The sequence below is a fragment of the Aythya fuligula genome, chromosome 6 (assembly GCF_009819795.1).
Source record: "Aythya fuligula isolate bAytFul2 chromosome 6, bAytFul2.pri, whole genome shotgun sequence".
Taxonomy (NCBI): domain Eukaryota; kingdom Metazoa; phylum Chordata; class Aves; order Anseriformes; family Anatidae; genus Aythya; species Aythya fuligula.
Window position 1 is genome coordinate 15612533 of NC_045564.1, and position 19754 is coordinate 15632286.

Below are 19754 nucleotides of genomic sequence, written 5' to 3' on the forward strand. Positions count from 1 at the left end.
TAGAGGTACAGTTGTCTGATAAATACACACTGCAAATTGTTACTCATTGACGACTAGCTGTTAAGCAAGTTATACATCATAGGTGGTAGCAAGCATGGAAATTATATTCTGTCTTAAAAAATAAGTATTTCTAAAAATAATATCTAGCACATCTGATTAAAAAAATAAATGTGTCTTGGAAACTTTGGTGTTTCAAGTTGTTTGCTACCTGAAGTTGTTTGCTTCGGGGTTTGCTACCTGAAGTTGCAAAACTTTGTCACTGCAATAACATGCAGACTTCTTAAACAGAATATCAAGAGAGAAAGCCATTATCCTGTTACATGAACATGGCAAAGTTTCTGATGTCACACAGCATCACATCAATTATCTAAAGAAACAGACCAAAATTGTACTTTGATCATCCTATTATTGCTGAGTACTTTTACAAACTCTAAACTGCCACTGCATTATTTTGCTAGCTTTAAAATGATTTCTAAATCTTTATTCATTGTCTTCTTAAGTGTAGAATTTTCCTTAAATAAGTTTTCTACTTTTAAGTAAATAGGATATCATCTTAAAATTTAAATAATTCCAAGATAATTAAAAAACAAATCAAACTACATTCCTTCACTTCAACAAATGGTCTTGAGTATGATTAGTAATAAAATTTTCACATGGCAAAGTGTAGAATAAGATCTAGTTCCAATCCCAAAGAATTTGCAATGATTTTATTATTTTAAAGATAAATAAAATTCCAACTTAAGAAATAATCTTGAGTGATATCTGCATAAAAATCCACAATAAATTGTTAGCACATGTGTAAGTATATATACATATATATATATATACACATATATATATATATACAGGCAAATATATAAAAGTTGCATTTCCATCACTTAAAGTCAAAATTTAGTTTTGATTTGTTTCTCCTTTTAAAAAGGCTGGAAAAATCTGTTTCTGCCATAAAAGTGATGATAAACTCAGAAAATACATATTCAAGAGACTGATCTGCCCTCTGTGCTAAGCATGCTGGTTTAACTTTTTTTGAAAGAACTATATTTATGTGAAAGTTGTAGCACAGAGCATAAGGAACCTTTCATCTAACTCCCCTTTATTGAATACCCAAATGGATTTGCATACTGCTCACTTGTGTTATGAAAAACGTAATTAAGTAATACACTATTAAGAAACATTGTTTAATGGTGCATGTTGCAGCTGGCTGTTGAAAACACTGCCTTTTTCTTCTAATGACAGTAATCACACTATTTGTGTGCGAAAAAAAAAAAGAAAAAAAAGAAAAAAAAAAAGATTCATAATGTAATATAGTGCCAGGTAAAGAAGCAAACTTCAAAGTCTGTTTCATTCCTTTTCTTTTCCAAGTCTATGAAGTCTATAGAAGTAACACTTCTTATTTAGGACTGTTACAAAGAATCAAAGACAGGATATTTCTGGAGAGATATGATATGTAAAACTTACAATATTTGCAATAAAAAAGGCAATATATTATTCTTCTTAGTAAAAAAAAAAAAAAAAAAAATTATAACCTGTTTAATCAGGCAATTGTAGCATAATCCCTTTTAAAAAATGTGACTTTCATTAATTTTAGCAGTAGAAAAATATTTTTAAATGTATACTTTAAGAGAGGAAAGAGAAAAAATGACTTTTATTCAGGACTATAGCCACACTAGAATAAGTTTTCCCATACAAATATTTTCAGAGTAGAAATCAAAACTTAAAAACCGCATAGGCCATTTTCCAGTGATCGTATGTTATCAGTGTAATGCAAGGCATATTCAAACCGATACTTGAGATTGAGACTTCTCTTACAAATAGAAATATAAAAATAGTATTTATTTACAAGACTCTCATCATAACTTACAGATTTTTTTTTCTTTCTGTTGGTTGAGCAGATCTGAAAGTCTCTTGGTATAGCAAAGACAAAGAGATCAAGCCATCACGTTTCTTTAGGATGACTCAGTTTGAAGACACTTACCAGCTGGAGATTGCTGAAGCTTATCCAGAGGATGAAGGAATCTACACTTTTGTGGCTAGTAATTCTGTAGGCCAAGTGACAAGCACTGCCACATTGAAGTTAGAAGGTACAGTGTACAATTAAAGACGTCTTGTTTAGGTCATGTTCCAATACTAATCTTAATATACGCTGATGATATTTGAGTCAGTCTGTTGTCTTTTAACTCAACTAATTGCTACCATTTACAATGTCCACAATATATGCATTATGCAAAGGAAAAAGTATTTCACAATTTTGCAATGTTCCATTCACATGACCTTTTCTTTCTCTCCAGTATTGTAATCTGGCATGCACCAAACGTGGTAGTAATCTTCTCTCTAATGGAAGTGCTTTGTTTACACATTCTTGCTTTTGATTGTGAGGAGGACCTAAGAAGAGATATTGTGTAAAATACATTACTTCAAAAATTTTGAAAAGGATGTGTACCAGCCTTGGGAAGCTGAAAAGATGTAGTTCACATTGATACATAGAATGGTTTGGGTTGGAAGGGACCTTAAAATCATCTAGAAATAAAAATTGATAAAACATTCATCAAAGTTTTAGAGCAGAAATATTGTTGGGAGAATCTGATATTTAAATTTTATATCGTCCTTGATATTACTTAACCATAAGCATTTTCTATGTTTTTGTTTTTGTTTTGTTTTGTTTTGTTTTTTAACAGATTTTTTAAATGATGCATTAGAATAATTGATGTTGTTAAGTTGCAAGTTAGAAAACAAAAAATCTTGAATGAAAGAGAAAACATAGCATAGAGTAAGAAATTAAAAGTTGGCATGCTTCTTTTCAGGATTTAAAAGGGTTGAAGAACTTACAACAAAGTCCCATTGGCATGTTTCTTCATCTATTTCACTTAAGGAGGAATCTATTGGCCAAAGGCCCACCTTTATCCAGCCTATTTCAAGCTGCAGGGTATGCAGTGGGGAAACAGTCAGATTTCAAGCTAGAGTCTCTGGCATGCCCAAACCAGAAATCCAGTGGTTTCATAATCAACATCTCATGTTACCAACAAAAGACTTAGTTTTCCACTTTGATGAGTCTACAGGTGCAGCTATGCTCATAATAGTAGATGCTTTCTTAGAGCATTCTGGCCAATACTCTTGCAAGGCAAGAAATAGTGCTGGAGAAACAACTTGTACAGCTACACTTACAGTGACTGAAGAAGGTAAAGCCCCATTTTTATTTCAGAGAGAATCAGTTTGTTGTATACCACACTTCTACACTGTTACTAATGTTCTTTCTTCATTTCACAACTTTTCTTTAGCAGCTAATGTTATTAGTACCTACTACCTGTAACCCACACACTCTTATTTCTTCTGTTTAAACTATAACATATTTGAAGATTTTCAAATTTCTATCTTGATGTAGATCAAGAAATAGAATCATTTTGCTGAAAGGGTTCAGATTTTTTTTAAATGGAATTACGTAATGGCTATAGCATTGACTGAGGTATTTTGCATTATCCTGTAGAAAAGAAAAAAAAAAAAGAAAGAAAGAAAAAGAAAATACCTCCTTTAAAAGTTCCATACTAAGTTATCTAATACTGAAATTCACAAGTGAAAGAAGAAACAAGCATCAACTGTGTATCAACTGCATGACTAGACTAGGCATCATTTGTCATTCACATCTGTGAATAGATATTCTTTCTGTCAAGAGCATAGTACATCTGGCATGCTGTTTTCAAGTGAAGATCATTCATTTTCATCCTCCATGCTGTATGATTTTGTTCACATCATGGCCCAGAAGTTCTTTAGATACTAATATTGTTATTTTTTGTTACTTGATTACACAGTGCAAGCCCTAGATAGGAAAAGTTCTGGGAAAGATGTAAAAGAGTCTATGCGGTCGCAGGCTATATCAGAACATCATGTTGCTCCTTTCACAAAGAAGAATGTTACAGCTTTTCAAAAAGAATTTAAATCAGTGCAACAACCATCACAGGAATTGAGTGTACAGGTTTATGAAAGCATATCTGAAAGTTTGACCATGAAATCTACATCACTTGAAGAAACAGAAGCTATGCACAAAACAATCCTTTCCCAAACATCTCAGGACACCAGAATCTCTATGGCCACTGCTCAGGAATTGAAAGATGTTCCTCCAAAGATTCTTCTGCAACTCAAAGACTTAACCGTGAAATCTGGTGACATTGCTCAGTTCATATGTGCCTTAGAAAATGAATTCTTCTCCGAGTTTCTTTGGGCTCATGAAGGTGAAAGGATAGAAGTGTCTGAAAAACTGAAGATATCACAAAATGGAAGTGTCCTACTGCTCACGATCTTAAATGCCCAGCTGACAGATCAAGGACTGTACAGTTGTACTGTATATAATAATCACGGAGGGACAACAACTACTGCAATACTAACAGTCAAAGGTGGTTATCTGACTTTAAAAATTATGACTTACCTTTTGCAACTTCATTGTCACAGCCTATAGGTCACTAATATTTCTTTAATTATCAGCATTTAATTGAGAAAGCTCTAGTAATAATTCTTTGGGTTCCCACACGCACATACATTTATGGCTCTATTCATAAGTGTCGTAACTTCACACTTCTTCCCAGTATGTAACAGAAGTCTGTGGCTTTTCATTCCTCATATTCTTCATGATGTGCAATGAGATGTAAGGTAGAACAGGCTGGTAGGAAATTCTGTATTTTGAGAATTCCTGAAGATGGAGTTTAAGGGAGATAGGGATGTCAGGTAAGCAATATTAAACTACTGACCATCATTTCAGATTGTAGGGGTCCAACTTGTTTCACATTAATCAGGATTGTAATTTGCTTGAAAGGATTAATGGGTGCAGGTTCTCTATGACTGCACTAATGGATTGTCTTTTTCCTTTCACTTGCCCTGATCTAAGTATTTATTTTTGCCAAGGCTCCTTTCACTTCTTCCTGACATCAGCATATTAAAGTGTTAGTTGAGTTATTAGTGAAAACTCAAAAATGTATTATCACTACAATAGACAGGTTATAGTATTTCTGAGCTTGAAGGAATCAAGAGCAGAAAAATAATGAGGAAATTATTGATGCAGTAACATTGATTTGGCTCTTACATACTGACATTTCTTTAATCATTGCTGAACTGTGTGTAGTAGTTTACATAATTTTCTGCTGCTACTTTTCTGCAGCTACATCTGCTGCTACATTGAAGCTCTAAAAAAGTGAAGATAGGTGTGTATTAGGCCTTATGGACCCAATCTTGGTCCCATGAAAGTCACATAGACTCAACTGGGACCTCAGCTTAGCAGGAAAAGAGCTCTTAAATGTGTAATCAGTCATATTTAATAGCCTTGTGACACTAATATGTTAGACATTCTTTTCAGTACTAATTTCTTAGTGGCTTGTTTTCTTGGCTTGTTTTTCTTCCCCGCCTAAATATAAGGATGCTTTTTATTCCTGCAAAACATCTGACCTAATCCTTTTCCTAACTTTATTCTTACCTAGCTAAAGAAGCACAAGCCAAAGCAGTAACAAAAATTACCCTTGAATCAGATACTAAAAGCTTTAAAGCAGCCAAAGATTGTCAGTTTAAAGCATCTGAAGTTAAGCAAGAATCATCCAAGAAAACCTCAAGCTTATTTGTATCTACCTCCCAAAGACTACATGAAGCTGAGAAGCAAAGAAGCAGAGTCTACTATCCTGATGTTGTGCCATGTGAAGACATTGCAGAAACTGATGCTAGAGCACCAAAGTTTCTTGAAACTCTTCCTTCAGAAACCGTTGTAAAAGAAGGAGATGATGTTTTACTCTTTTGTATAATGAAGGGTGTGCCTACACCTTGTGTGGTCTGGCTGTGCAATCAGCTAATAGTTGAGGAGTCTGCATTGTGTTCCTTAAAACATGATGGGCCACTGTGCAGTTTAAGATTGTTGAAAGTTGGTCAGAACCACAAGGGTATATACAAGTGCAGAATAGTTAATCCTGCAGGACAAGCCGAGTGCAGCACCCATCTGAGAGTGACAGGTTGGCAACTGCATGCTCCTTCCAAGTATCGATTCCTCTTTCATAACATCATTGCATTACAGTACATTCATTCCCTGGGAGATGATAAAGAACGAGAAACATCTCATAAGCCTGTGGGTTGCTGAATGTTTTCTTCAGGAATTGAAGGCATGATAAAGGCATGTTATATTAGAAACCTTCTCCCACCCTTCCAAAAAACAAGCAAATCTTGTAGAAAAGTATACATTGCAAACAAGTTTGAAAGCATTCAATTACTCTGTTTTCAAAGTTTATCAAATATTTGAGTGGTTTGGCATGCATTTATGTGTATTTATGTGTGAATTTCTGTATCTTTGCAAGAGAGAGTGAATGTTTTTACTTCCTAAAATGTTGGCTGGTACATTCAGCAATTTTAGCTCAAAAAAAAAATATATATTTTTTTTTTCCTAGCTCCTGAAAAAATTATTCATGAGAAGCTAGAGGAAGAGATTGAAATGGAAGTGAAAGGTACAGTCACTAATAATGTTACACTGAATAAGTAGTTACCAGTATTTAGTAACACTGTGAAAAGTGTTTATCTGCTTCTGTGTAGTGTCTGATGGGGAAAAACAGACACATTTTAAAGCATATCGGAACATGTTGCATGTTTGTTTTGATATGCAAAAGATTACCTGCATTATAAAGTTATTTAAGTTTTAAATTGTTTAAAACTTCAAATTTATAATTTTGCAGCTATATTCTGAACTTTTACTTCATGCTTTGCAGCTATTCACAGAGCTTTTATTTGTTCAATTTCCTTTTGAACGCATGGAATAGTTTACTTCAGAAGGAAGCTATATAAATTTTAATCATATTATTTTTAAGCAAGTTATCAACCTAATCTTAATCAGTTCAATGGACATTATCAGATGGATGAATTCTACTAGAAAGCATTTGTTGTTTAGGATATGTGAAAGCTATACGTTCCCATTGATTCCTTGCACTTCATCTACGTACATTAATTCATCATTATACATCTCTTACCCTGGCTTGCAGATAGCATATGTGGTTCATGTTGCTTGCCTTTTTTTTTTTTCTTCCCTGTGCATAACACTGTGAAGTTAGTGGCTGTATTAGTTCGAATAAACGCCTTCTCATTTCATGTTAGCTAATTACTTATGTTTTTTGTATATCTTTCAAAATATTTTTTCTCAATTGTTTGAACATTTAATCTATAAACAGAAGGGTCAGAAAGGGCGTTTATTCTACTGTCTGCAAGTCAGGTAAGATTTTCTTCTTTGCTACCCAAAGACACACAGCTTTTCCAGGCAGCAAAAACATACACACAGAAGAACGTGTTATTTTGAAATTCATTTTTGCTTGTTCAAGAAGAAATTTCCACAGTCTGAAGAAAGAAAAGACAACGAACGATTTTCGTGTCAATCTTTTAAACAGAGCAAGGCGTTGCGTTTATTCGAACAAATATGGTGAGTGAATTACTTTTTTTTTCCTGGGTGTGTGATGAAATGTTGCATGCCCATTTTTTAATTCAATATATTGCTATTTAATTTTTTTCAATCAGATAGCAGGCAGAGTGGGGCATGCTATAATCCAATCTCCTTTTCTTGCAGGGCAGCACAGCAAGTTGAACCTCGAGGGAACTGAGGCAGCAGCAGTGTTGGACTGTCCCCAGAACTGCAAACCCACCTTCATGCAGGGCCTCAAGTGTAGGTCTGTTTTGGAGGGGGACCCTGCTGTCTTCCAGTGCAAGCTGGTGGCCTGCCCGCCACCCCACATGGCATGGTTTCACAACAACCGGCCAGTCCACCAGGACTGCCGCAAAGTGATTCGCACTGAGAGTGAGGAGCACATGCATAGTGCCAGCCTGGAGGTGCGGGACGTGCGAGAACATGATGCTGGCAGCTACAGGGTATTTGCTATTAACAGTGAGGGCTCAGCTGAATCCACTGCCTCACTGCTAGTGGCACGTAGTGGTGAGCTTCAGGGCTTGGGTTGCAGGGGGAAAGTGGAGTTGATGCAGGAGAGCTGGGAGTGCCTGCTACAGCAGCGGCAGCAGGACCGGCTGCGGGTAGTGCTTCGTTGCACTGGTTCACCCTTTGACAAGGGGCAGGAGGCTGAGCAGCTGCTCCAGAACCTCTCCCCAGCCCAGGGCAGGGTACGAACCATCCGTTTCCAGAGGTTGCCACTAGTGGGATCTCATCGTCTAAGGCCAGCATGTGGTGGGGAGCAGAGAGACACAGTGGTGAATGCTTATGAGCTGTTGGATGAGGAAATCCGCTGGAAGCTGCAGCGGCTGCGGGAGGCAAAGAGGGCAGCACTGAAAAAGAAGCAGGAATCCTTCGTGTCTGTGCCCCAGGAGGGCCCTCCTGGGAAGCTCAGCCCACCTGAGGCGCCCGGCAAGATGGATGGCTCTGAGTCCTTCAAGGTACAGGTGATGGAAGGGTATGGTAGGCCCAAGGCAGCAGGGAAGCAATGGCAGGCACCAGGTGGGCTCCTGGAGCCCTGCCCACCTCTCTTCGTCCAGGAGGTCAAACCCCAGGAGGCTGTTGAGGGGCACAGTGTTACCTTCTCCTGCCTCTTCCATGGCCACCCACAGCCAACAGTCACTTGGTACAACAATGCTGAGCCTGTGGGGCGCATCCGGGGTACTGCAGTTCACACCACAGGATGCCGTTCTACACTGACCTTCCCATCTCTGCTCCCACAGCATGGTGGCACAGTCACCTGCGTGATCTTCAACCCACTGGGCACAGTCAGCACCTCAGCTGCACTTCATGTGAGGCAGCAGATGCCAGCCTATGAGGCCATTAAGGAGAGGGAGAAAGAGAAAGAGGAAGAGAAGAAAGAGGAGGAGGAAAAAGAAAAAGAAGAAGAGGAGGAGGAAAAAGAAGAAGAGGAGGAGAAGGAGAAAGAAGAGGAGAAAGAGAATGAGGAGGAGGAAGAACAAGAAGAGGAGGAAGTCAGCCTGGCTTTTGCAGTGGAGCAGGGATTGCCAGATACCATTCCAGACTCAGACCTACTGTCACTGCCTGTGGAAATCAAAATCACTGCCCCCACTCCAACACCAGAGCAAGACACAGACACGAGGGAGACCACACAGCCCTCTCCAGATCAGGCTGCACCTGCCATAAAGCACAAGTTCAAGTTTTCATTTGATGTGGGAAATGAGCCACCCCAAATGGTGGCAGAAGCCCCAGCACACATCCATTGCTACGAAGGGGAGGCAGTTGTGCTGGAGTGTACCGTGTCTGGGCAGCCTCCACCTGTTGTGACCTGGTCCCAGAACAGCCAGCATCTCTCTGCAAGTGAGAGGCTTATGTTTGAGGAGGGTGACAACGGCACTCATCGCTTACACATCCGAGGGGTCTCTGTCTCAGATGCTGGGCTGTATTGTTGTGTAGCCAAGAATGTGGCTGGAACAGCCCAGACTGTCTCTGAGCTGACAGTGCAGCCTAGTGCACACAAGTTGTATAGCAAGAATGGAGGTACTGAGGAACTGCCTGGCATGAACCATACCCTGCAACTCCAAGGCCTCAACAAACTTGGGAAGGAGGAAGAGGAACAAATCACGTGCTCCAAGGAGGAAGAATCCCATCTGCTCTGGCCCTTGCAGTGGTCTCCATCTTCTTGTGAACAGGTGGAAAAGAATTTCAGGGAAAGTAAGATGGAGGAAACAGTGGTGCTGGATATCATGGAGGTTTGTTCGAGGCAGGAAATGGGTTATACAGAAGAGTGTGTGAGGGATACAGATGATATGTCTAAGATGAGGCAGCATAGGGGAAAAGCAGTCTCTGAGGAACATGGCTTTGGAATTGATGCCACTGTCCTGCACCCAAGTATGTCCAGGGAAGAGCATGAACTTGTGGCCAAGGACTCAGGTCACTTTTCAGAGGAGCTGGAGGTTGAAGGAGACAAGCTGGCACAACATACAGACAGTCTGTCCTGGGAATTCTTGAAGTCACCATTTATAGAAGTGAAAGGGCAAATGCCTGCCTCTGAGCAGACTGCTCTGACAAGTGAGTGTGAGGATCCACAGTTTTTCATTCCTGTATCACCACTGGTGCAAGAGGAGAGTGACAGCTACTTGGAGGAGAGCGATGCACCTGCCTGGGAGGCAATGCCTTCTGATGGATCTCCTGTAGATGAGCCAAGTGTGCCCCACCTACAGGACTATATTTCAAGCACACCCACAAAAGAGCCATTAGGCTTTTATAACTTCTGTGCAGAAGAGCAGCAGGAAGAAAAGGCTAAGCATCAAGAGAGATCAGTAGATATTGAACAGAACATTGAGGTTGATGACCGTCTTCATAAAGAAGAAATGATTGGTGTTGGGGATGCTGCACACTGGGAAATATACAATGATAGACAAGTGCTGCAGGAAACAGAGCCTGACAAAGGCAACTACTCTTTGGATCTAATTCTTACTCCTCCTGGCATAGAAAACACTGGTCAGGATTTTACTGAGGAAGCTGAAGTTCACCCAGAAACTCATTTCAAAGAGCAATTACTGTCATCTGAGACCAATGATACCAGTACCATATTTGATTTGAAGAAGTTTGTGGAGCCTTTCCCAGATAAAGAATCTGTGGACACAAAACAGGCACAACCCCCTGCAGGTTTGGAGAGTGTGCAGCTGGGAGAAACTGGGCCCATCTCTCCTGTGCACAAACACGAAGTGCTTGTGGAAGAGATTTCTCTAAGTGAGGAGCTGTGTCAGAGCTATAGGATGCAGCAGGAGGAGGTCAGCGCCCAGGAAGAAGAGCAGCCAACAGAAATTAGGCAGCCTCATTTGCGAATCCCCAGTGGGAACCTTGGCAGCATTGCACTGTCTGCTGAAGAGAGGACTTCTGCTGAAGAAATTAATGAGTCAGAGGCAAATGTCTGTGGGGAGGATTCACTTGAGGGACAAAATCATAGTTTTCTGGTGCAGCCCACAACAGAGTTCCAAAGGACAGTACAGAAAACACATGTGAGAGGGACTGGGGAGAGTCTGGGGTCAACAGACACTCAGACTGACAGCTTCATCAGTGACTTGAAAAAAGCTGCACTTGAGAGGAAACCCCAACCTGGGCATAAAACAGATGAGGAAGATGGCTCTGGGGTAGATAAGATCTTTGAGAAAGTAGCGAGCAGTTCCACTTGTGAAATAGAAAGCACAAGTTACCCTGAGGAAACAGTCAGAGACATCCATCTAGAACCAAACACAACTAAGGGTTTCTACTTTGGGCAACTCCAACTTGGTTCAATAATGGATGATTCTGTGGCACAGAAGGAGCAAAGTAAGGAGTGTGGGGGCAAGAAGAGGACTCCAACTGAGAAAACCTCTGAGAACAGCTTGGATAATGAAGGACTATGGGAAGATGTTTCTGCAGGTCCAGAGCCCAGTGCTGTTCAAGCCATAGAGTTGCAGCCTGACTTCTCCCTGGCCAAGTATTTAAGGTCAGCGGGGATGCAGGAAGTGCCAGATGTCAAAGGCACAGCTCAAAAGAAACAGCGAGAAACCATCACTTCCCTGGAAGTAGAGGAGGTTACCTTCAGCATGGTTTATGACTATTACAACAACCAGCAGGAGCAGGCCCGGCCCTTCTCTCCTGAGTCAGAAATGTCCATAGAGCTAGAGAGTGGGAACGGAGAGGAGTCACCTGATTCAGACCACTTCTACACACCTCCCTCCTCAGTGGAGATCTTCGAAACTGCTTCATCAGCATCCTACCACACACCACTCAGCACACCTGAGCGCTACTCCACTCCATCTGAGGGCTCAGAGTATGGCACACCACCTGAGCAGTACTCTACACCATCTGAGGGATCAGAGTACAGCATGCCACCTGAGCACTACTCCACACCATCTGAGGGATCAGAGTACAGCACACCACCTGAGCGCTACTCCACACCCTCTGAGGGTTCGAAGTGCAACACACCCTCTGAGCGCTACTTCACACCCTTCGAGGGACCCAGCTCTGCATTAGGGGACAGAACACCACCAGAGCGTTACCGGACACCCACTGGAGAGTATATGGATGCCCTGGCAATGTTTACTCCCTGTGAGGAAAGCTGTCAGACTCCAGACCACTCATGGGCTGAGGTGTTTAGGACCCCCCGTGAAGCCCTAGAGCCATCAGGCAATGAGATGCCACCTGCATTCCTCAAGGCATTGAGCAGGAGGAGGCTGTACAAGGGCAGCACGCTTAGTTTTGTGGCTGAGGTGGTGGGTGTGCCTGAGCCAGGAGTGAAGTGGTATCATAATAAGTCTCTTCTGGAGATGGATAAGAGAGTGCGGATAGAGAAGGATGGGAACAAGTGCATGCTGGAGATCATGAACATCCAGAAAGACAATGAAGGACAGTATCTGTGCCATGCGGTGAACATTGTCGGGGAAGCTAAAAGCATTGCACAGGTGGAAGTTTTGTCTGAAGATGGGCGATCACTAGCACTGCCACCCCCTGTCACCCACCAGCATGTTATACACTTTGACCTGGAGCAAAACACGTCCTCACGGTCACCTTCACCACAGGAAATCCTTCTGGAGGTGGAGCTGGATGAAAATGAGGTGAAGGAGTTTGAGAAGCAGGTCAAAATCATAACTAATCCTGAGTTTAGCCCAGATAAGAAGAGCATGGTGGTTTCCCTGGATGTTCTTCCACTTGCCCTGTTGGAGCAAGTTTCAGGCTTGGCCTCAGAGGAGAGTGAGGATGTGAAAATTGATTTCCAAGTGACAGAAATGCCTCCCCGCTTTGTCGTGCCCTTTGCAGATGTGGAAGTTACAGAAGGTTCGGAGGTAGTCTTTGAGTGTGTGGTAACAGGTACTCCTGTCCCAGTAGTGCAGTGGTTTAAAGGTGACACCTGTGTGACAACCGCCTCAGGGAAGTATGTTGTAAGTCAGAAAGAGGGACTTCACAGTTTGAAGGTCCTTAATGTAGGTTCTTCTGATGGTGGCTCGTATCACTGCCAAGCGATCAATAGGCTGGGAGAAGCAATGTGTAAAGGCTCCCTCATAGTCAGAGCTCAGCAGGGAGCAAGTGCTAAGTTAAGCAGTGAGGCAGACATGAGCAGTGAAACAGAGAGGCCCCAGAAGTGTGACTTGCTTATGAGTAAGACTGTGTCCCCAGGCAACTGGTCAGAAGTAGAGCTGGAATTTAAACCACACATGGAGAACTCTGAGAGAGCAATACAGCTGCTTGCAGTGACTGAACAGGAGCAAGAGGTGGAGGGGCAGAAATGTGTCGATACTAGTTTTGATGCGTTTGGAGAGACATCCCAAGAAGAACAGATTGAGTTTAAAGCAGAGGACTCAGAGAGCTGCAGTTTTGAGTTCCAGGCCACAGAAACCCCTCCCAAATTTCTGAGGCTCATTTCTGACTACAGTACATTTGTAGGTGCCTCAGTTTGTTTCCAGTGTCTTGTGACTGGTTCCCCTTACCCAAGTGTTCATTGGTACAAGGATGAGATATTGTTGGAAGGAGACAGGTACTATGTGCAGGAAGAGCAGGGGGGTTCTCATAGCCTTACTATTGAAAATTTGATGCAAAGTGACAGTGGGAAGTACAAGTGTATAGCTATTAACAGGGCAGGAACTGCTGAGACTTGTGCAGTGTTAACGCTATACTAAATGTCCGTAACTTAGAGTCTATTCTGAAACACTAAATGTTGTACACTGTTGTTCGCTACAGGTAAAAATGCAACAATCATTTTAGGGGCATTGATTTTCGTCTCTTTAGGGGTGAAATTCACTCCACATGGGCATGTTTCTATCTCACTTAAATTTACTTTCACTGGGGAATTTAAGTGAGATTTATGGTGTGCATAAGTTTTACACACACTTTCTGTACTGAGGTGCATTTCAGATTCCTCCCAAGCTCCTTACTCGTTCTTGTAAAGATATTTTAATTGACATTCATATATATAGGAATCATTTGTATAGTGTACATACCCCTGTGTGTCTGTAGCCATGCAATTATTATTTTACGTAGGCTAGAAATCACCTAAAAATGCTGAATTTACTTTTTTCTTGTAATCTAACAGTATGGAATACTGACTTAGGCTTGCTTTTTAGTTTGGACATAATTCCATGAAATAACTCCTTAAACTGGTATTTCCCCTTCTCACAATGTTGTGCCAGAAAATGTGAGTCTCTCTGTTCAAATCCTGTGTCTACAGTTTCTGTCATTGCAAAACTCTTATATCCATTTGTCTCACTCTGTTGACTCATGGAATCCTATGATTTTTTATTTATTTTTTTAATTCAGTCAAAGAAATTATTCTGTTGCAAAGAAAAGTGATACAATGGGAAGAGAATAAAAGTTTTGCTTTAGTAGAGACTGGACAGGATTTTTACTCTATTACCAAGTAATAAACATAAAAATCTATTTTGTACTGTATCTTTAAAAGTTAAAGAGAAAGGAGAGGGAGCTTAATAAATCCATCATGTAACTGTAAATTCATTAATATAATTTTTTTGGCCCCATATGCCAGTGTCATTCATAGGAAATACACAGTAGTAAAAAATAAATAAATAATAAAAAAATATGCAGTATTCTTGTTTCACATTAGAACTAAATCTCTACAAATTCTTTCTTTTCCATTTCCTTTTTTTTTTTTTTTTTTTTAGTAGTAAAAGTTACGTGTGCTGTTTCAATATGACCAGAAGTAAATAGAATACATTCAATTGTTACCTGTGGCATTTTCTCAGCATAAAATATTTTTACATTAATGTTCTCAGTGTGAGTATATAATTTTGTATTTAAAAATAATATTTAGGAGGAGGAATCAGCTGTAGCTGACATAATTAAATCAAAACTAAATTAATCTGTCTTACATAAACAATGATAATTTGATTAAGCAGGTTAAAAGTATCAGTTATTAATATTTATCAGAAGTTAAATAACTGTAATGCATGTGCCAGCTTTCCAGTTGCAAATGTTCCAAAGTGAAACCCTAAACAACCCTTAGCAAAAATTACTTTTACTTTAATTATTTGTTTATGATGTTCACCACATTATTTACAAATTGCTATCTGTTGCCTTGCAAACTTCTTTAAGGAGAATGGTGATTTTAAGTGTGAGGGAACTATTACTACAGTACAGCCAGCTATGTTCGTGCATGTTCTTGTTTCTGAGTTTGACATATCCTCACAATGAGGTCAGTATGCCTCAAAAACTCAATCTTTTAAGATAATCTCATCACTTACTTTGAATAGTCATTTTTGTTCAAAAGATACACTTTCCCCAATTCTGCTGCCCAGTATAAACTCAACTTGTAGGAGAGGCAACTTCTAGTGACCCAGTATGTGGGCAAAATGACTGGAGTGGTTAGGTTAATGCCATTATGTCACTTGGGTTTCTTCCCAGTCATGACCCCATAAAGAATATTTATGTTGTTAATAAGTGGAGAAAAATTTAATTTTTTTTAGGTAACAGTGGTAGGAAAGAGAAGTGGGAGTGTCTGACCCAACATTGTGATGGGAGTTAATTGCTTCTTCATCTGTCCTTATCCATTCCTTGTGCAGATGTGTAACACTAACTGATTCATTAGGCAGCAGAGGTCCCTAGGGAAGTTGACAAGAATTGTTCTATGCTATGCATTAGCTGTGACATGAGTCTTTTAGGTACAAAGTCAATGAGGCCAGAAAGCCTTTGGTTAGGCCCTAAGCAGTTATGATGTGTGTTTAATTTGCACATAAATTAACTGATTTTTTTTTTAGTAGAAATATGTCTACTTCAAAGCCTTGTATCCAAACAGGTCCAAGTTCATAATCACATCTGAAATATATGGCCAGGCATATTTATCTATATCTGTGCAGCAGTGTTTGTGTTTTTCTGTAAGCTTAAAAGTCTGATTTTAAGTTTCGTACATTAGCCAGGAGCACTATGTTGTGCTTGTAAAGATAGAAAGCCTGACCTAAGATACAACAGTATAAATCTGGAATAATTCTAGTTTAAATAAACTTCCTCTGGGGCAACGGGTATAGCGTTAAGCCATGTTTGATCATCTCCCTTCAAAATGTTTTGCTTTCAAAGGAATTAAAAATATCACAATTTTATTCTCAGGTTTAATGTCTTCAATTTTACAAGTCATGTATCTTAAAAAAAAAAAAAAAAAAAAAAGGTGAACTATGTTATTATGTTTGTCACCAATGTGTAAATGTTAGCATGTATGGCTAATTTGTGAAATAAATATGTAAAATATTTAAGTCCATCACTTCTTGTACTTTATTCATTTCACAGACATAGCTACAATATAAAATAATCTGTATTTTTTGTCATAAATATGACAAACATGAACACAAATAAGTGCATTAATTTGTACTCCACTCCTGTATATAATGTCTTCCCATGTCTGTTATCATAAGTTCCCTTCTGCAATTTTTATACCTTCTTATGGGCCCTATTTCAATTGATCATCCTCAAGTTCACTAGCACATTATATTTCTATGGAAATTGCTCTACTGGTTTAATGAGGCTGTTAGTTAATACTAAGGGACAGATGTAATTTATTTTTTTTTTCCCTAAGTGTCTCTTCTGGGCAGGTGATCACTGTACGCACTGTGCTATGTCAAGTACACTATGATGTTTGTTTTTAGCAATTATTAATCTTTCTACAATGAGAAATAATTACGTATGGCATATTCTGTTCTTTTCCATAGCTGTGAGGACAACAGGATTTGATTTCCAAAAGTTTTATTTGTGTTGTGCTTTTTCTGGATAGCTTGTTTTGTTCTGGGAAATCTCAGAATTCACTGATGTTTCTAGTGTCTAGGATCTGCAGAGGACAGACAACATGTTCTTTCCATGATGTCTGTTTCCTCACATTTCAAAATCACCATTAGAACAAAGTGGTTCATCATATAACTGTCCAAGTTCACAAAGGCAAGAAGAAAAACTTTGAAGTGCTCTAATGTATTTTTCTTGGGTATAATATTGGTTTTAATATGCAGGATAGTGCTAGGGAGGGGTTTAAAAGCAGAAAGGAAAATCAATGACATTAAATCAAGAATGTAAACTCATGGTTTTAGTAATAATGGTGTTGTAACTGCAAGGGTCTACTGTTAAAAAAAAAAAGGGGGGGGGGGGAGAGGGGCAGGATAAAGCTGGTAAGGGAATGGAAATATCTTGTGTTAGACAAAAAATAGAGTTGAAAGTAGTGAAGTAACTGCGCCAGAAGAAAGTCTGGTGTGCTGTAAAGTTTGTCATATTTTTCCAGAACTAAATCTAACAATCTGTTTTTTTTCTTGGTGTTTTAAATTAAAACAGCCTTAGCACTGTTCTCCTGTACTTGTTTGTATGACTGCACATATAAGTATCTATGGCGCATACCACTTTAATTATATTTTTGAAATGCACCAATGTTGTGTAACTGTTAATTGCAGCGTACATTGAATACTACAAGAGGTTATGACTAACCCATACTGTGATGTTAGTTTTAAAGAGAAGCCCATGTTGATCAAGATGGTAAGTTCATAAGTAACCTAACAGCACACTGTGTGTGGTTATTTATGGTAAGTGTGTATTTAACAGAAGGAGGACCTCATGTTCATTGCTACCTACTGCACAGTATTAAGAAAACCTCCACATACACAAAAATAGTTGCACTAACAGAGTTGCATATTACTCTTCGCTGTTTATTGCTACCTTCAAGTGGTCACTTCAACATTCTAGTAAAACTAAACTAATTTTTTTCCCATACAGACTTCTCTAGTTCTCTTACTGTGTCTTCTGAGGAGGGAAGAAGTGAAGGCTACAGCAGCAGCTTTCAGTTGCCTGATAGAGAAAAAACACTTGAATTTGAGCCTGAAAAAACAGTTTATTCCAGCCAAACGAAGATGAAAATGGAGGAGGGGGGCAGTGCACCTGTTTTCCTCAAACAGGTCTCAGATGTTGAAGTCTGGCAGGGAGATGTAGCAAGGCTTTCTGTTACTGTTACTGGAAGTCCCACACCCAAAATCTTGTGGTTTTTCAATGGTGTCAAGCTAACCCCATCCACAGACTGTAAGTTAGTGTTTGCTGGAAATGACCACAGTCTCATCCTCCCATATGTGAGCATGCAGGATGAAGGCAAGTACACATGTATGGCCAGCAATGTACATGGTGAGGCTGAATGCAGTGCCCACCTCCATGTGCGGCAACGGGTACCTGGGGCTCCTTGTTTTGCCAGGGCACCAGACAGTGTGCAGTGTGCTCCAGGTTTCACCGCTGTCTTTGAGTACATCGTGGCTGGGGAGCCATGCCCTAATGTGGAATGGTTCAAGGGGACCAAGCAACTTTTCTCTGATGCACGTCATTCTGTGGCTCACTACCCTGATGGCTCGGGCTCCCTGACGGTGTGGGAGTGCATGGAGGAAGACACTGGTCTGTACACATGCAGGGCAGTGAGCACCTTGGGTGAGGCTGCATGCTCTGTCGAGCTCCTTGTGCTGCCCGAGGAACGTGCTGTGTGTAGGCAGAGCCCAGCCTTGCAGCACTCTGCAGTGGCAGAGGACCAAAGCCCCCTCTCCTATGAGGAGGCCAGCGAGCTTCCCACTGTGAAAGAAGCACTCAGTCTTGAGGCCATGAGGGAGCCCAGGGCTTTCTTCCAGCTCCAAGTAAGCCAGGTAGAGCACATGCTGCCCAAGGAGAACATCTTGCCTAGCCTGCCAACAACCTGCCTTGCTGTGCAGAGTGTTGAAGAGATGCTGGCCCAAGCAGCCACAACACAAGAGAACAGCAGACTCCTGGCAGAGTCACTGCAAAACCTTCCTACTGGCCCCCAAGGTGCAGTGCCTGGAGCAGCAATTGAAACACAACTGCCAGGCTGCCTTGGGACTGTGGCTGCACAGATGCTCTTGCCCAAAGAGCGAGTCATCCCTGAGGAGGAGGAGCAGATGGCTGTCCTGGAGACAGAAGTTTCCCAAGCCCTTCTGCAGGCGTCAAGCACCACCGAGAGTTGCGCCATAGATGGTGACCACTTAAAAGTCCTAGAGGGCTTCCAGGCAATGAAAGGTGAGCTAAAGGCTGAACCCGGATTTCCCTCTGAATTGGCCTGCACTGGGAGTCAAGCTGTTCCCTTGGAGAACGTTTCTGCCCTGGAAACAGCAGAGGAAGATTTTGCTTCAAGAATTTGTGAGGGACAGGCTATAAGATTTCCCTTACTGCTAGAAGAAAAACAGTCATTGGAGGAAGAACATGTTGTCGATCTTGCCAGCCCACTTAGGCAGTGTCCAAGGGTAGAGAGACAACCACGTGAAACAATGTACACTCACCAGCTCCAGGCAAGCCAAGTCCTTACCAAAGAGAGCCAGCTCACTGATCAGGTTCCCAAGAGCTGCAACCTCGACATAAAGTCCCAAATTAGAGATGCACTAAAAGCTGCAGTTGTAAGTGAGCAAAATGTCTTGTTTACAGAATGGTTGGCTGATAAAGAAAGCATTGAAGTAGAGACAATTAATATCACCAAGGAACATAAACACACTTTGTGCACCTATGTTGTGACCACAGGAGGACTCACTCCCATAGAAGTCCCAATCTCCCTGGCAGAAGTCAGCATTGAGACAGCTGACCAGAAAAAAGTCTTGAAGGAGGCTTTCTATTCTCTTATTTATGAAGAAAAACATCTCTTAACAGATGAAAAATCCAAAGCATTGCTGGTCCATCTCCATTCACTTAACTCAGGAAAATCCTGTGATGAAACCTCTGAGCTGGAGCCCCAGCAGGCCGAGAGAACTATGGAGGCAGAAATACCCCTGGAGCAGCCTTTGCATGCAAAAGTAATCAATACTGTGACTGAACACAATCAAATCAAGGATGTAGGGGCAGCTGCAGCCAC

General features: G+C 40.6%; 1 protein-coding gene across 1 annotated transcript in view; it reads left to right on the forward strand.

Moving 5' to 3' along the window:
• The window catches only part of LOC116490632 (titin-like), a 244166-nt gene that overhangs the window by 31511 nt on the left and 192901 nt on the right, over positions 1-19754 (forward strand). The window contains 2 exon segments of the mRNA XM_032190013.1: positions 1893-2081; positions 6408-6464. Of these exon segments, the coding sequence (XP_032045904.1) occupies positions 1893-2081; positions 6408-6464 (246 nt within the window).